The sequence below is a fragment of the Hoplias malabaricus genome, chromosome 11 (genome assembly GCF_029633855.1).
Source record: "Hoplias malabaricus isolate fHopMal1 chromosome 11, fHopMal1.hap1, whole genome shotgun sequence".
NCBI classification, from domain to species: Eukaryota; Metazoa; Chordata; class Actinopteri; order Characiformes; family Erythrinidae; genus Hoplias; species Hoplias malabaricus.
The window spans coordinates 14273159-14292180 of NC_089810.1; the positions used below are offsets into that span (position 1 = coordinate 14273159).

Sequence of the window (19022 nt, forward strand, 5' to 3'; positions counted from 1 at the left end):
GCAAATGAAATATCTTTATTACAATAACATACAATACCTGATTTTGTTGAAGAGAATCCTGCTACTGATGTGCTGCCAACTCCTGAGACACCAGCAGTCTGCAAGCCTAAATACTGAGGGCTAGTGAGTCCAATGACCCCTGTACTCTCTGCAGACTGTGGCAGGACATCACCTGCTTTCTTGAGTTGATCCAGTCCTTGAGGAGTTATCATGTGACACAGACTTACTGGGTCTATATATTCTCTCTCTTTGTCCATCTGTCCCCCTAGAGCCTCTTTTACTTTAGCAAGATGCTGCGGTGAAAATACATGGTCCCGTACTGAGAGACAACCGCTGTACTTAACAGAGCACAGAGTGCATTCTGTTTTGGGTCTGTCAGTACATGTGCTCTCTGTGCCAAACTGCTTGGCAAGGCTAAGCTTAGCCTTTTTCTCCTTGGCACGAGCATTCTGAAACCACACCTGTACTACTCTCTTGGCAAGTCCAATGTCATTTCCCAAAGCTTCACACTCCAACATGGTGGGGGTTTTGTAGTCGCTAAAGCAAGCTTTGAGCACTTTCACTTGCAGATTACTCAGCTGCGTTCGGTAGCGTTTTTGTCCATGCCTGTCACTGTCTATGCTTTGACTGTTGGATCCTCCAGGACAGGGAGATGCAGGGTCTGCTAAGCTTGAGTTTTCACTGTAATCCAAGACCAAATCATTTTCAAAATCCTTAGCACTGAAACTAATTGCTGGGCTAACCAACCCTGAGGACATCTTATCTTCATTTTCTGAAGAGACCTCTCTCTCAGAGCCATAAGACAATTGATCAATGCTGTTGGGTTTTTCCTCAACTGAGTTGTTTTCTTCATAAGCTGTGGTTCCATTGTGAACTACATTTATTGAAGTACCCTCAAAGTTATTTAGCTTGCCATGTTCAAATATCTCTTGTACTGAAATGGACGATCCTTCAAAATCATTTAATCTACCACCCTTTAGTGGTTTAGGACTCAAACGCTGCTGATGGGAGGACAGATCTAGACCTTTAGTAGTTGGAGAGTCCAGGCAACTCAGCTCATCTCCTGGGTTTGGAATCTGTGAACAATTAGAAAAATTAAAAGAATCTATTTTGATTTGAGAGCCTTCGTTATCTTGAGTCATACCAGACATAGCCATGTTGAATCCTGCAGTCTTTGCTTCGTGCCAGTGACGTGAGCGTATGTGAGCATCAAGGGCAGTTTGTGCCTTAAATAGTGCTCGACAGAATGGACAACGTCGGTGGGCTTGAGGTGGACCAAGGGCACGAAACTGGCCTTTTCTCTCACGGGCTCGAGTGTTCTGGAACCAAACTTGTACTACTCTCTTCTTTAGGCCCACCTCCTGCGAAATATTATCCAACATTTGGCGTGTTGGGTTAGAATCCAATAGATATTTCTGGTATAATATCTCCAGCTGCTCTGGGGTGATGGTAGTCCTCATGCGCTTGTCTCGCTGACCATCATCTCCATTATTTTCCCAGTCATTTTCTAATGAATTGCTTCCTGACTTCTGCTCAAGTTTCCTCTTTAAGGAGTTTATGGTTGAGTCAGGAATGGTTGCCACTGAGGACGTACTAGTTGGGATCGGTGGAAATGCTCCAGAAAGGACCTGCCTGGCCAACAACGGACTAGATGGATCAAAAAGCATAAGAGGGATGTCTACACTGGCGTCTAGGAACTGTGGGGTAACAAAAGGGTTCTGAGCAACAAGGAAGTGCATCTGCTGATGTTCTTGCCAATGCTCAAAAGAAGGGAAGCTCAACTTGCATTGAATGCAGTGGTAAGGAGAGACCTGCGGTGCAGATTTTAGGTGTTGCTGTTGAGAAGGACTTGCCAATGAGGTAAAACTTTTTTGAGAACTCTGTGATGGAACGGGGCTGGTCTCGACCACAGGTGGATTAGAATGTTTGTGTTGATGAACAGGTGATGGGGAGCATGTTTTAGCACTTAGCTGCATTTCTTCATTAGAAGGTTTTGGGTGTTTATTTGACTTTTCAAGGTTTGCGTTGTCAGGACCCAGTTCAGGTTCACGAGATGCTTCTGTTGTGTGTTCATTTTCCTCAAGGGAACCAGAGACTGTGTATGGGTGTAACTGATCAGGCTCTAGCTGTTCACAATCTGTAGATTTTGCCTCTATATTTAGTTCAGTCAAACTGCAAAGGGTGGACATGGAGGGTGTTGGAGAAAGTCTTAAAGATTGAAATGGGCTGTGAGGTTTAGGATCCATCAAAAACTCATTCTGTTCATTCTTTCCTTCCTGTTCATCTTCATCTTCATCTTTATAGCAAACCTTCTTTTGATGAGTGATAAGGTCAAAAATGCGCTGAAACCCCATACTGCATTTCTTACACTCATAAGTGTTGTTAGAGGTACGAATATAGCGGTCATTTGAAACCTCTCGCTGTTCACTGTCTTTTCCTCCTTCTCCCTGATTCTCAAAGTTCTTCCTAGCTTTCTGACGGGCATTTTGAAACCACACAACAATGACACGAGTAGAAAGATTCAAGAGGTTTGAGAGTTGTTCAAATTCATCATCCTTAGGGTAAGCATTTGCATCAAAGAAATCTTGTAGGACCCTCAGCTGGTAGTCAGTAAACCTGGTCCTTGAGGATCTCTTTCCCCCTGAGTTCTCAAACCTTGAAGGCTCAGGAGAGGATGGCCTGGAATCCACTTTGACATCTTCTAGTGTTGTGACAGGTGGATTGCTAAAATTGTATGGTGAGTCTTTATTGCGCTGGCGCTCCTTGAACAGTGTATTTCTAAACCAGTGCTTTATAACTTTATGTGGGAGGCCAGATTTGTTTGCCATCTCTTGGATTTGGTCTTCATTTGGAGAGTTATTGATGTCGAAATACTGCCGCAGAATTCTTAGCTGGTCATCTGTGATCCTGGTTCGAGGTCTTTTACCTTGCTGCTGCATCATGGCAGGAGTTAACTGATGCTGATAGAGCTGGGCTAAGTCAGGTGTGAGACCAGCCTCTACAGGTGGAAGATGTATGGGCAATTGAGGGGGTAGAGTCTGCAGGGGCATGGGGTGCATCATGAGTGGGGGAAAGAGTGGCAGGTCAAGGGATAAAGGAATTGATGCTAATGGAACTTGGGGTGTAGAGACAGTAGGGGGACTGGCATTAGTTGTTGCAACAGGAACACCAGAGGCTGATTTCTGGTGAACTGCTTCTTTTGATGAGGGAAGAAGTGGAGGTGTATCAGGGGAGGGGGGAGAGGGACATGACTCAGGGGTTTTAGGTCTAAATGGAAAAAGTCTGTCATACTTTTCTCTGTAGTCTTTGGCAAATTTCTCTAATGACTGCATTGGAAACATGGACTGGTGAATATGCTCCTTGTGACTCTTTAGTATCAGTGCATTTGAAAAAAGTTTCCCACAGGATCCACACTCTAGCTTCCCCAATAACTCTGGATGACACACCTCTTTGGTGATGGATATTGTCTCTCCATTTGGTACAACCTCAGCCTGATTTTTCTGACACTGTTGCTTATTTTCATTAAACTGCACAACTAACTCAAATCCTATGTTCTCCAGCAAAGCTTTTGAAACATTTCCAGGCGCATCATGAGCTACACGTGGTAGAATTAACTCACTGAATATTTCTCCACTACCTGAAGTCTCATCCTCAAGGTCTTTTTGTGCTTTGAATTGCTGAATATTATCCTCAGAGACTGACTCATTTACCTTCCTTGCTTCTTTATTATTGCTTTGTTCCTCTGTGCCTTTGTTAGTCTCAGGATCTGAGGTCACTGTCTGTCCATCAGCTTCACAAACATTTTCCTCAGGAGCCACAGGTGGTGACTGGTGAGGAGCTGCATCTCCATTCTGTAGCTCTTTACACGAAGACTGAAGACCATCCTGCTGAACTGAATCAGAGCAATCTTCTGATGCTATAGGTTTTGCTGCACTAAAGTTTAACCCTGAGCTTTTTAGGTTTAGTTCAGGGTTAATCTGGAATTCCCCTCCAGGGATGAGAAATGGAAGCAGCAGCTGCTGTTGCTGTTGCAGTGGAAGGAGAGCATCTGTTGTGAGGGGAAAATGGTGAAGTAGTGCTGGGTTGAACAAATGGGACTGAATGAGGGCTGCTTTTTTATGGAGCTCTTGCTGGATCTGTGCTTGAGCCTGTATCAACTGATGTTGCTGCTGTTGTAATAATTTATGTTGTTGCTTTGTGGTTGAAGCAATCATGTCTACAAAGTGTTTCTGTTTACTCTCCTCATATGAAGAGGAATGGCTGGCATTTTGGCTTGATACAACATTGCAATCAGTTATCTCTTGGTTGTTGAGCTGTGGCTGACTGAGTGTTGAGGTGCAACCTGCGTTGCTCATAGCAGTCATGGTCTTCAAGGATGCAGGTGAGCCAGCTGCTGGGCTGCTAGTTATGGACACTGCCTTACTATGCATAGGCTTAACAGATGACGTGTTGGCACCTGATGTATCAAGTTTGGCTGCACGAGCTTTGGTTTGGTGGAGCACAGATCGCATATGAATCTCTAAGGTGGAGCTCTGACTGTAAGCTACACTGCAAATGCCACACTTGAAGGGTTTGTGATCTGTGCTGATATTGACAGACTCTTGCATGCCAGCTGAAGAATCCTGCATGGAACGTTTAACTTTGTGCAAGTGTGAGACAGAGTTATAGTGTACCAACAGGATGTTCTTCTGCGTGAAAGATTCCTTACAGACTGTACATTTGAAAGGCCTTGATGGATCCAGGAATTTCTCTGTTGAAAGATTTGGGCCTTTTCTTTGAGGGATTATAGGATGTTTTGAATTAGAATCAAGTTCTTCTCTAACTAAACCCAAATCACTGTCACTAGGACTTATTCTCTCCTCCATGTCACTTTCTTCATCTTCCTTGACCCTCCCATCTTCAAGTGATTCTTGCTCTTCACCTAGATTTTGACCTTCAGAGCCAAGGAGGTCTGCTGTCAATAGAAGGCTCCCACAGAGTTGCTGCAGCTGAGCTTCACTTAACTCCAGATGACTGGTCTCCAAGTGTTTCTGCAGGGCCTGGAGTGTACGAAAACTGCGATGACAGAGGCAGCACATGGTGGCAGCTCTTATGGCATGGTACTGAGAATGCAACTGCAGTTTTTCTGCAGTTTTAAAGGCAAGACTACACTGACTACAACGGTACTTGTAGACATGGCGATCTGAAATTGGATTTTGAGTTCTCTGGCTGTGGAAATGGTTGAAGTGTGTCTGAAGGGCACTGGAAGATGTAAATACTTTGTTACAGCCTTTCTGCCAGCAAGGGAAAGCAGCATTATTTTCCTTGGCGGATTCTGCATCTTCTAAACGCTCCTTTTGAATTTTTGATATTTCTGGTGCACAAGTGGTCATTCTTTCTTCTTCAACTTCACCTTGTTCTGTCAAACAAATACAAAATAGATACATTTAGGTATGCGGAAAACAGCTAACACATTAACACTTGCTAATGATAACAAAAGTGCATTGAAACATTCAAGGGAAATTGTTCATAGAGACTCTATTTTGCTTTTAGTGTGTTATTTAATATTAATTAGTAAGGCTAGCCCAAATAACACTTTACAAACTTTGAATTCATGCTTGTGCGTTTGCATAAATTAACAACTATTTGTTCTCTTAAATATTTTTTACTCCTGATTCCCTCATGTTCACGTGTGGAAATGACTTAAGAAAACCTATGTGGCTAGTGACTTTGGATGCTCTGGGATTCTTTGCTCAAAGAAAATATTTGACTTGACTAAAACTTTAACTAATTTTATCTGGGAATATCACAATTTGTTAGAACAATGTCATATCCATCATTAAGTAATAGCTATTTACTCCAGGTTTTATAAATAAGCTCTGAAATGCATCAGAAAATTTAGAAAATCTTCTGTAATAGTGTTGTGGCCTAAAACGTTAACAAATGTTTCTGAATATTAAATAAGGGTATGAATACCAGCTAAATGTACTTGTACAGTCAGGCTAGCCCTATTAAATAGATATGTAACAAAATATAACTTGCATACTCCTAGAAAAAACTTCTACAATGCATTTCCATACAATTTGCTATCAATTTACTGTAAATTAGAAAATGGCTTTCCTTTAAAACTCAGTAAATAAGAATTTTACATCCAAAAAATATTTTGTTTTTCATTAAATATATATGTACCAGTTTCTGGAAATTTTTATTATTGAGAAAATAAACAATACCACCTGGATAAAACAACAAATAACAGCAGTACACCACTGAATCTGTAACAGTTATTATGAATCTGGCTGGTATGCAGTTTATTGTTCATGTATTAGAGTTCACAAACGGTTACATTTTGCTAGAATGTGACTTATATTGTTCAAGGACAAAGCTTGTGGACAGATAAACCTTTACCACACTGATGGAATGAGAAATCCTCACTGCCCATGGCCTAAAACATCACCATCTCTTTGATATTCAAGTTCACATTGTACCTGTAAATATTTTTAGTTACTGTTCATTACTGTGTTCCACTTTGTTAAGAAACATGGTTGATCACTGCTTCATCAATGAGGTATTGTCCATATTTTACAAACAGGCATTATAGGGTGCTTCTGTGATAATCAACTCAGAATTGTAATACTGAGCATGCGCCATTTTACTGTCTGCTAGAGTTCAGATTGAGGACATACGCACCATCAGTCCCCTTTGTTCCATTATAGCTGGAATCTGTCTTTGTCTGCTGGGTGCTAGAGTCTTGCACTGGTAGGAACATCTTCTCTGGCAATACATCTGAGGCAATCACCTGTTCATGAAAAAGGGAAAGAAAACATGGTTAATATGGGATGATTTAAAGAAAAATAAATAAAAAAATGAATGAATAAATAAATCCTACTCCAGTTGATACTTGTAGTCACCCCATACTTTACCTTGGAAATACTGTACAAAAGTATGAGCACATATGCTCACAAACAACATTAATAATTGTAATTAACACTGCACACTGCAATTAAGGAATGCTTAAATCAGACTACAGACAAGAGCAATGACGCTGTTGTCATGGAAGCAACACTTCACTGAGTTCATAGGTTAAGAGTGACAGCTCTCCCAAATCCACACTGTGCTTAGCTTGGAAATAAAGCTATATAGTTTACCCGCCCTTCTTTCTCTGTCCTCTTCATTTTAAAATGAGCAAAACAGTGTATCTGTGAGGCAGAAAGGCATTTCAAAACAGTCCCACAACAAAACAAAATGGCTGCCATTTCCATCTCAAAGCACGCCATTTCAGGAAGGTGCTTCATTAGAGGACAAGGGCAAGCATTGAGACCTTCCCAAGGTCACATTTAAACACATAATTGGGAAGCACAATTCATAACGAAAACGGCCTAGCAACAGATTAGGACTAATGAAGCTCAATTATTTTCATTATACTATATCAGACAAAATGACTTGGAGGGATACAGGACAAAAAGATTCATGATGGGAGATAGAGAGATGAATATTCAAAACAGAAAAAATTAAATATGCAAAGGAAATGTTATTTAGCACTATTACAAATCCAACAGCTGTAAAAAGCATAAGAATGTGACAAAACATAAGGTTGATTTATTGGCAAAGGTCTCATTGTTTATGCTTTAGAACATCCTGCAACTGAATTAACAAAGGCAAGCCAAAAAAATATTTTATTATTACGGTATGACAAGCTTGTTTCCTAAATCAGTTCCAATTCAATTATAAATAAAAATAACTACTCAACTGCATAGTCTATTTAAGACTCTATACACACATAACTTAGACAAATATAATACTGTAAGCTTTTGATGTATACAGCCTATTGGCAAACAATGCTATAAAACCTAGAATTCTTTTTTCATGCAATTGTAACATGATTGTCTGTGGGATTTGTATCAAATTAGTCAAATGAGTGTCAGGTAATGGCATTCTTTAGTTCAGAAAATATAAGTTATTATCTGTGTGTCAAATAGACTATGCAGTTAAATATACATATTATATATACAAATATTATATATACATATACACACACACACATTTTTTAAATTAACATTTTGTAAAGAGGTGTCACTGTGCAAAGCCTTTTCAGCTTCTGTGTCTGTTTTTAGTTAAAATCCCGTTAATGCTTTGGAGCACAGGCGAATATTACAGAAAGGCGTAATTTCTATAATATATGTTGCCGAATATATGTTGCATGTAAATATACTAAAATTACGTCTACATCATGCACAGCAACATGTGAAGGTAGGTTTAACTGATTTATATATAAAAATGTATATAAACAGATATTAAATAACAACTTGGCTACCTAAGATAAGAAAATTAAACATGCACATAATGACATAAATAGTATAGACATAAATTACATAAATAGTACAGTCATGTAACTGTATACATTACATTATATTAAAAAAATAAAACATGGGAAACGCTAAGTTAAATGCTTTATACATACTAGAAATTTAGTATCCCACTGAATTCTAGATATAAATACACTAATTTCTGTCAATGAATCTTCTAGAATTAGTAGCATTATTGCAAGGTTATGTGGTACTTTTTTCATGCAGCTATCAAAAAAAAAAGACTGGATGTTGATGTGCATTTTTGCATCTGGCTAAATTCCAGTCCTACAACTAACTACACTTACAATTGTGCCAAAATTGTTTGCCGAAGTATTTAATCTAAATATAAGACACTCACTGTGTTGATGAGTTTCTGTGTGCAGTCTGCAGTGACACTGTGCACATGTGTGAGGTGAGTGCGCAGTAAAGCAACACTGCGCAGGGTGTCCTGGCACAGCGGGCAGCGGAGAGTGGGCTGCACAGCATGCTGGATCATTACATGACTCCTCAGACGGGTGATATCAGTATGACAGAATCGACAAAATGGGCACTGTCGCACCTGAGGGGTGAGGGGAATGGAGTAAATAAGTGAGTGAGGGGAGAAAAAGAACACTAATATTTTCATTTTTAATTTCAAATGCTACACATGGTACAGCATTATTGCATTTTCAGGGAGTCATCTGCCCCCATACTCACCTGCTCTGAGGAGATATCCTCCTGTGTACACAGCCGTTTTGGAGGTAGAACGCCATCAGAGTCTTCAGAGGCAGAGATGGGGAATTTAGGACTGGCACAAGGCTTGCTGTGACTTTGTTCTCCTTCTAAGAACCACACACATGTACACACACAATTTCAAAATGATGTACAGTGTATTCTCCACTTAAAAGCACACTCTTATCACGTTTTAAAAATGTCTGTACTGTCAAAGATCCAAATCCATGATAAATTTGTTGAAAAAAAGCTTCTTCAATAATTTTCTGACCTGTTTTCTCCCCTTCTCTGTCAGTCTGTTTGGTTTGCTCCTCCTGGTCAGCAGTAATCTCAGTGGGTGACTCCATCTCATTCACATCTAAGGGAGGGGGTGGGGGAATCGGATGGAGAAAAAGAGAATCTTGACAAGAGTTTAACCCGTGAACAGTTTATTTGTTTGAAATACAATTCGAGTTGTTTGTTCTATGGATGTCTTTTGAATACTGTAAAATCATTTTAAGAACATAAATGTCATTTTGTGGATGAAAACAAACAAATAAACAAACAAGCAAACAAAAACATATCTGAATCTCTTTGTCTTTGTGTACTGAGAAGTGTGAAACCGCATTCTAACCTATAGGGGTCACCCTACACTATCCAGGGCAGGCCTCTCTAATTTGAACATGCACATGCACATTACAACAGCAAATTATGTAGACAAGCTGCTGCTTTTCATGGCAACTCAACCCCCCCCCCCTCCACCCTGTGCACCACCACCCATCCTAGAGGGGAGATTGGTGAGAAGGGACAGGGGGAAAAAGAAAGAAAGAAAGAAAGAAAGAAAGAAAGCTGAAGCTCAGCCGTGTCAGCAGTTCTTCATCTGACCGACAGGGTTTTGAAAGTCACAGAAGGAAGATAATGCTGCAGAGGTCAGGAGGGTCACTTGCTCAGAGTCCATTTCACTGCACAAATTGGAGGAACAGTTAAAAGCTTTGAACATAGCATAACAGGCTTATCAGCCCTTTAAAAGAAAAAGAATAATTTAAAAGGACTTTGCCATTTTATGAAACGCAGTATATTTTCCACTTTTATTTTGAAGATATATGTTGCCTTCTACATACAAAGCAGAAAATGATCATATGACACAGAGTGATACTCTAGTAAATAGGCAAGAATTACTGTTTGCATGTCACATTATCTAAAAGTATCCAATTCACTCTGATGGCTAGTTTTTGAGGGCCTTACTTTGAGCGAGCAGTCAGAAAAAAAAGAGCCCAAACAAAGCTTCACAAAAAGAGGTCAGACATATTCCGTTGTTCTTTTTCAGTGTCTAAAAGCCTGCAAGAGGACAAGACACTGCCTCAGGATACACAAACACACCACCACCTACTCCCCAAAGCACACCCTCTTCCTCTGTCCCCTTCTTCAATGCTTTCTGGCTTTCTGCTTTTTTGGCAGAGCAATTGTTTGCATACATGGGGGAGGGGAGGAGAAGAGAAGAGCTGATTTGGGTAGGTGTTTGAGGATTATAGAATGGGAAGCCCGAGGAGACAAAAAGCCACAAGGGTTGTCATAACAGACCAATCAAACTACAGCTGAGGTATCTGCTAGTGGTTCTCAGAGAGGGTGATTATGACAAAGAGAAAGAAAGGAGGAGGGAGAGGCCAGCTGAACACCAATTATCCTGACAGACATACTATTGATTTCCTATCAGGCCTACACAGCCATAAACACAGGACACATAACCTGAAACTGTCAAATCCGCTCTGCTTATGAATGCTCCACTGCACCCACCACACATACACTCACAAAACACAACGACATCGAATCCAGACAAAAATGTGGTTTGGTTCATTTTTCTGCTTAATTCAACTGGAAGAAATAAGAAAAACCTGAACAAAACAATGTATTTATGTGCTTCCTTATACAGTACACTCTTAAATATAAAGGTGCTACAAAGGATACTTTGAGCGATAACATAGAAGAACCCTTTTGTATTCCATAAACAGCCATGTTTGTTTACGAGATGTGTGAGTGAAGAACCTTTTAAAGGTGAAAAAAAATACATCACTCACCCTTACGTTTCTTTACCTTCTTTACATTATTTGCATTTATAAAAGAGCACTTCTAATTTTGTTTTGAACACACGAATAAAAGCAAAATCAAAGATAGTAAAGTATATTAGCAGACAATTCTTCACATACACAGGCATACGGATGGAAAAAGCAGTTACATAAAAAACATAAGCAAATAAGCTGCAAAGCAGTTGTTTTACATAAATAATCAATTAATATATAGCAAAAAACACACGTAACATTAGGCCAGACAAAATTTCCACAACAGAAGGTGCATGATTCGGCCGCCTAGTTATTTATTTTACACGAAGAAAGAACAGATGAATCCACATCAGGGCTGTGAGGTCAACATGGCTAATAATGAAGTGATAAAATGCACTTGCACGCACTAACAGACTCCATACACACTCTCAGCACACACCTCATCAGCACTTCCTGCTTGGCTCAGAGATCAGTATACAAATGCTTGGCAGCATTGATCTGGTATTGATTATAAATTAGGGAATGCCCTGGTGTTCCAACAGAGATCAATAGAGAGCCATTGAGACACCGTGATCCACTCCAGCACTGTTTATTCAGCCTCCTCTTCACTAAAAGACTCAGTATTGCCAGTCACTTAGCACCTCTTACAGTTTTCAGCTAGAGTCTCACACTCAAACAGGTAAGAGGGTGTCGCAGATTAACATGAGTGATGGTAAACCCCAAGCAAATTTATTTATTTCACGTTTATGTTGCACTATAACCTCATTATGATGGGAACATTTTGATGGAATATATACTAGTGCTTGAAGAGGATTTTTGACATTAGCTTTAAGTGTAGGCCAATTGCAGTGTTAATGTAAAACCTCACAATAAAGACAATATTGTTTTTAAAAGGGTAAGTTAGTTTAGTGCCATATATATCAAGCCCACAGTCAACAGAAAGTCAGATGGAATAAAAAGCAATACATCTGAACAAGAGTATATTTTATCTGCTACAAAAAGTTAAAGCCAGCCTAACAAGAACCAATCAAAACTGAATTTATCTGAAGTAAATTCTCTGAAGATAAAAACAAATCAAGAAATAGTACAAATCAAACATGTTAATCTCAATGTGTGTTTCTTAAGGAACCCAGACATTAAGCAATTTCAATTGCTCTGTCTCTCTTCCTCCCTTTAGAGATTAATTGCGTAGCATTAATTAACTCATTGCTCATTAGTGGGGGGAGGCCTTTATCGGTTGCATTGATTGGCCACCACCCTTAGCAAGGCCTCCTTCTGGGCAGTGAGGATGTAACAAGCTTGATTATTGGCAGATAAATTAACACAATCAATTCCTGCCATTCTCTACAAAAATCTCTCACTCTCATTCTCTCTCTGAGTTCAAGGATTGAGCTATTGTTTAAGTCATTAGTTGAGCTCATTTGGTGTTTGAACCAAATGCTAATTGACTCTACAACCAGCTTCTCTCAATTACCCCAGAGTAAATAACCACCCTCTCTCTTGTTCCCTTTTCTTTCAGACTTGCATTTCTCTGCTTGCCTTTCAGCCCTCCCCCAGCCATTCTGCCACCCCATACAGCTGCACACTCCAGCAGCAAGCAAACCACAAGAGACAAGACTAAGGTTTTAAAAATGTGGAATAAAATATTTTTTCAAAACGTAGGATTTGTATAACAATTTTTATCTTTTAACTACTTTTAGTTGTCAGTTTGCCAATGCCATATGTCCTGGAGACACAATGCGATGCATATTTTACTGCTGTATCTGCTTTATCACATTCCCTACAACTCATCAACAGTTTGTTAATGAACTGTTCAGTTGGATCAGGTGTGTTGGGAGCAGTATATACAGTGTGCCTTTCATGACTGGGATTGGGATCCGCTCTCCTCTATTTACCCAAAGTTAAAAGCAAAATGGAAAAAATTGGAAAATATTGGACATAATGTAATTATTATATATATATATATATATATATATATATATATATATATATATATATATATATATATTATAATTACTAATACAAAGAATAAGAATTGTATATTATTGTTGTCCATATAAAAAAATGCATCTCAATTTTTTTTATTTTGGTCAGTTTTCACAACATCATTTTGAGTGCAGCAGCTTTGTTTTCACACTGTTTTTACATACTGTGTGAAAATGACATATTAAAAAAATTAATGTGGGAAAAATATGTTTTTACCTTGACTCCCATTGAAAGTTAAGTTTTTTCCTACTCCTATAAAGCTGCTATTTTGGAGATATTTATTTTTATTTGGTCAGGCACAATTAAAAGCTAAATAAATAATTAAATTAGCAGAAAACTTTCATTAATTCAATGTCTGTAACCACCTATCCAGTTCAGGTTTGCTGTTAACAGATATACCCTTTTAGAATGATCTGACATAATCCCATGCCAATTATTTCTGAAACACTGAAAAGAGTTGACCTAACTAACAATGGGAAGTTATTTAACATAGAACTATTTGTGTTTGTCTCTTTTCTGCTCAGGAAGCAGATCTCTACTGTTTAACTTTTTTCTGTAAATAATTTTAAAACCTTTACTCTTAAATGTAGATTTCTGATTTATGAAAAACAAATCAATTTTTTCTTTGCTGAAAGGCCATGCATTTTTCAATTCCTACCGTTTTCTTGAGCAGGAGACTTTTGGATCTTATAGATGGCACCAAGCTCCTCCTCTTCATCCTGGAAGCCTTTTTGGATTTGCTGTAGTCGTAGTAATCCTTCCCCTCTCTGGTGACTCAAAGAATTGGAGTGCTGCACAAGACTGAGGCTGTTCTGTGTGGAGTAATCACACAGTACACAGTGCAGCCATCCACCATCAGACACTGTTCCTTCAAACTGGTGTAGGTACTGAAAGGGGAATGAAATAATAATAATAAAGCTATTTGTTAACACCTATTTATGTTTTATTCTCAGAAATCTCTTTTATAAAAGCAAACAAACAAAAAAAAACATTAAATTCTCTGGGAAGCTGCATGTGGATGACTAATTTCTCAGAATTTTGGTGTGTGATCAACTAATGCTTTGTAAACTAAATATTTCTTAATTTGAGGATCATAAACACGGCATAAAAGCAAGTAGAATTCTGTTAAAAGTAAAATGTCAGTGAAATGACCATAGGCTTCCACAGCCCTTTGCTGAGATGATGGGATTTCAATCTGACATTCATTAACAATAAGCTCACTAAATGTGTAGAACACAATCATGCACACAACGTCCAAGTCCACTTTCTTTTCTGAACGCTAAACCGATTAGAGATGTGGTGGGCTAATGGACCACATTAGCAGAAGGGAAAAATAACATATAATCAATCTCAATTACAAAACAGACCCGATGCCTAGGGGCAAGAGAGTGTTTCTTCTTCATGTTTGCGATGTACACTCTTGCAATGTCCTAGATTTTATATTAAACTTACAGTACTTGTAGGGATTTGTAGGGATAACCTATACATTTTTCAAATAATATTCATAAGAAGTATCTTTTTGGCACTGCATGAAATAATGGAAAATTTGACTAGTCCAGTAACTACTGATTGTGCACAGTAGCTTGTAGTTTATAATATTCATACTGGCCTAATGCCTATCCATTATAACCAGCAGGATGAATTTATAAAGGTGTGTGGGGAGAAAAAAATCTTTTTGTTAAAATGGATAAGTAAAGGCTACTGTAGTATGAAGTGATAACTGGTGACTGAGGTAAGACAGCTGTAGAAAACGTGTAAGTGTTATTTACCTTGTACAGTCTCAAGCTGGCCTCGTGTCTGGTGTTCACTGTGTGTAGTTTTAATTTCTCCAGACTGTTAGCCTCGTAGTTGCATGCATTGCACCTCAGCTGCACTTGGATACCAACAGCAACACACCTGAGCAACCACTCTTCCTCTTCCTCAGAGTTTCCATGACTGCTGCTAGCTTCTCTCAGATGTGCTGCCAGCTGGTAACGCTGCAGATGTTTGTCTGTCTGGCAATGCAGCTGGAAGTTGGCTCTCAAGGGCGTGGCATAATGGCAAAGCCTGCAGTAATGGGAATCACCAGTTGTGCTCCTCCAATCTGCATCAGGCAATGAGCGTTGTGTGGCTAAGTGTTGAGCAAGTGCCTCCAGACTGTCTGAGGTGAAATGACCACACAATGCACATTCAAACAACCCTTCTGGAGGGTCCACTTCTTCTGGCTTCTGAAGAGGTTCTTGTAAGATCTCACCTGGTGGCAGTGCCACATTGGGGTCAGGGAGCTTATTTTGGGCTTGGCAGTAACGGTAGAGTTCAGTGGCACTTTGCCTGCGCTGACGCTGCATGTGGGCCAGGTTCTGCTGCAAGAGAAGCATGTTGTGTGTATGTTTTTCACTAGTCATATGTATACGAAGGTTCCGTGCTACGTTGGTTTCATAATCACATACTTCACATCGCCATGATGCACGTCCCTGGAGCTTAGAAGCAGAGGGTGAGGTGGTCTGAATGGGGGTTGTGTGTGACAGTGTGCTAGGCTGGGATGTTGGAGCATGTGGACGTGTCTGTGTCTGCAAATTCTGCATATTGTTGAGGTGTTTGTCTGACTGCATGTGGATGCTCAGGTTGCCTTTGGTTGTGGTGGAATACTGGCACACCTGGCAACGAAAAGGCTTGTACCCACATGTGTATGTCTCCCCTCGAGCCAGGCGTGGGTGGCTCTGCCCACTACTGCAATAAGGGCACTGCCCATCCTCAGAGTCTGGGTGTTTCTCCTTCATATGGGCTTCCAAAGTCTGCTGGTACTTGTAATGCCAGTTGCATTTTGGGCACTTCAGTGTCTTACAGGAGTTCCGTGAGTGTGTTACAGTTACCTGACCCCCAAAAGAGTAAGATGATCCTTGGACACCCTCTCGTCCAACAACGAAAAAATCATCGGCCCCAATCAACAAATTTCCTTTAGGCTCAACTTCTGCCTGACCATCCTCATGCAAAGATGTGTTAGGCTGTGTTACCGGTGGACTGAGGACAGGTGACTGAGAATTGCTATGGCTACTGGGTAACTCGGAGTAGGCCACTTTGTCGTCATTACACAGCCTGCTGTTTGGTTCTTTTTCCATGGTACTGTTGCTTTCTGACATGCTGTTTGGTTCTGTTGCAATCACACTTTCTTGGTTGGCAAAGTCTTTTAGAGTAGAGGCTCTGTGTGAGGTGTGCACGCTAGGGGAGGCTGAAGCTGGGCCATGGCAGTTAAAGCTTGTTCCACACTCTAACTCAGAGTCTGTAAGAGATTTGGTGTTGTTCATAAAGCTGGTTGCTATGGTGACAGAGTTGGGAGATTTGGGAATGCTTTGGTTTGAAAGAGCCTCTTCACTAATGTGCTCTTGTCTGCCACTGCTGCTAATATCGCTCATACCATCCTCTGCAGTGCAAACTACCTCTGAACTCAAACTTTCCTCTTCTTTTTTGCTACATCCATCTTTCCACAAGTCATCATCCTTGTTCCTCTGTGTGCCCTCTCTGCCCAGGGTTGAAGGGTCTTTGGCAGGGCTCAGCGCTGAGGTAGGAAGGGGAGCTCTGGGTAGAGAGGGCTGGAGAGGGAGTCCTGGGTTACAGATCTGGAGGTTCTCCCTCTCCTCCTGACTTAGCATGCCCACTGAGTTATGCCCTGGGTTTGTGGTTGCTAACTGGGTTAACACAGCATGCTCACTGCTTGTTTTTGGTTCTAGGAAGCTGAGGAGTGGCCAGTGTTTGGGGCCAACAGGCTGCAAGATGGCACAAGTGTGCTGGAGTGAGAGCAGGCACTGTTCCTCTGTGCTAAGGGTGACATTGTGTTGTTGTGAAATGTGACTTCTAAAAACATGTACATGTTTGAATTTTAGGCGACACATAAAGCACACCAGGATGGGTTTATCTCTGCTAGGCAGCAGCTGTCCTGCTTCAGAAAGAGCTGTCCTGGCATGAGTGCTATCTTTGGATTGGCGGGACAGCAAAGTAGAAATGTCTCCAGGTAGGTGGGACCAGTTCTTGGGGTGATTCAGGTGGAAGACATGAAAGCTCTTCAAGGTAGAGCTCTGAGAGGAAGAAAAATGGCACGTACTAATAATGAGGGGACGAGAGGAGGATGGGACCACGCCATTTGGTGGCTGGCTCTGGGTATCAAGGATGTAAGCAGAACAATCAGCTTGGTAAACAATCTCTCCAATCTGATGTTCTACCTCATCAATGTCATCACCATCCTCATCAATCTCTTTTCTTATCTCTCTTCCTTTCTCACTCACAGCAAACTCATCAACCTTCTTTTCCTCAATGCTGTGTTTACATCCATCACCATAAGTCCTCCTGTCTCCATTTTCCTCCCCCTCTCCTTTCTTCCATCCTGGTACACTCTGGGTGTTCGAATTTAAGTGAGAGACTTTATCTCCAGACAGGAGGACTAGGCTGGAAGTAGGGCTGCAGAACCCTGAAGGCTGGTTTGTATAAGGCCCAGAGGCTCCATCATTTGAGACAGAGTCACAGCACTCCATCCTCCCAGTTAATGGACACACTCATCCCACCTTGACCTACAAAAGAGAAAAATAATAGGGGAGGCTTAACAGATTTCTCGCCTTTATTCTTATTAAACAGAACAATACCATATGGCATATTATAATGTTTTTAATTTACCTTATTGTGCAAATATACCAGCAGAGAACTACAAACCCCATTTCCAAAAAAAAAACAAAAAACATTCATATACTGTGCAACATGTAAATTAAAACAAAATGCAATAATGCGCAAATCATTTAAACACTGTGTAACTGAACACTGTACAAAGGAAATATTAAGTTGAAAGTGAGAAATTATTATTATTATTATTATTTTTAATTTGATGCCAGCAAAACATTCCAAAAATGTTGAGGCAGGGCAACAAAAAACTGATGAAGTTGATGAAGTTGTGTAATACAACCATAACAAAAAATGTATAAGGTTAATTGGTTACAGGTCAGTGACATGATCTTTTTTAAAAAGATAATCTCAAAGAGCTTTTCAGAGGTAGAAATGGGGAGGGGTTCATCACTCGATGAAAGACTGTAAGCAAATAGTGAAACAATTTAACAGTCACATTTCACAATGGCAAAGAACCTGGGGAATTCACCATCTATATTACATGATATATAAAAGAGTAGAGAATCTGGAGAATTCCCAAAACAGTTATTGGTTGGCTGTGATCTTCAGGACCACAGGTGTCCCTGAATTAATAAACAGGTATCTAGGTTCTATAGTGGCAATCACGACATGGACTCAGACAACCTTGTCCATGAACACATTTCATTGCTGCGTCCACAGATGCAAGTTAAATCCCTATAATGCAAATACAAAATCATATATAAATAGGATTCAGAAACACTGCTGCCTTTTCTGGACATTAGTTCAATGAAGTTTACTTGAGGTGAAGTAAAAGTGGTCAGATTAATCAAAATTCCTTCCACAGTAGCCATTTTTGTTGTTGATATATTGTGCCAAAAAGAATTGTAATAAACAATATCAAGACCATTTTATTCCACTAATGCCAATATAAATAACATAATAAGGAGATTACACGCCATTAATTGTGATAAACAATGTCCTATTTAAATATCCTATATACATAACATGTCAAATAAAAATATCAAACAAAATTCAACCTCAGTTTTAAACAAATCAACATACTGGTCAAAATGTTGGTGACAGTCATTCTTTCATAAACAATTATTATGATTATTGTAACAGGCCTAATCATGGATACCATGTCCTCCAGAGTAAAGAAGAGTTTTCAGCATGCGGATTAAAAGCCAGCATCCATGGTGGTATGGAGGTGCATTAGTGCACATGGCTTGGATGACTTGCACACCTGTGAATGCACCTGAATGCTGAACAATATAAACAAGTTTTTCAGGAAAGGCCTTGAATATTTTAAAAGGACAATGTCAATTTAGATTCTGCATGGATAACAACAGCAGTATCC

The 19022-nt window shown here is 39.9% G+C and overlaps 1 protein-coding gene across 1 annotated transcript in view; it reads right to left on the bottom strand.

Moving 5' to 3' along the window:
- Positions 1 to 19022, bottom strand: part of zfhx3a (zinc finger homeobox 3a) — a 33550-nt gene that overhangs the window by 3617 nt on the left and 10911 nt on the right. Inside the window, exons 2-8 of the mRNA XM_066685649.1 lie at positions 14827 to 17598; positions 13716 to 13944; positions 9307 to 9393; positions 9021 to 9145; positions 8683 to 8883; positions 6667 to 6775; positions 38 to 5398 (exon numbers count right to left, since the gene is read on the bottom strand). Of these exons, the coding sequence (XP_066541746.1) occupies positions 38 to 5398; positions 6667 to 6775; positions 8683 to 8883; positions 9021 to 9145; positions 9307 to 9393; positions 13716 to 13944; positions 14827 to 17562 (8848 nt within the window). The 5' untranslated portion in view covers positions 17563 to 17598. The remainder of the gene's footprint in view (positions 1 to 37; positions 5399 to 6666; positions 6776 to 8682; positions 8884 to 9020; positions 9146 to 9306; positions 9394 to 13715; positions 13945 to 14826; positions 17599 to 19022) is intronic.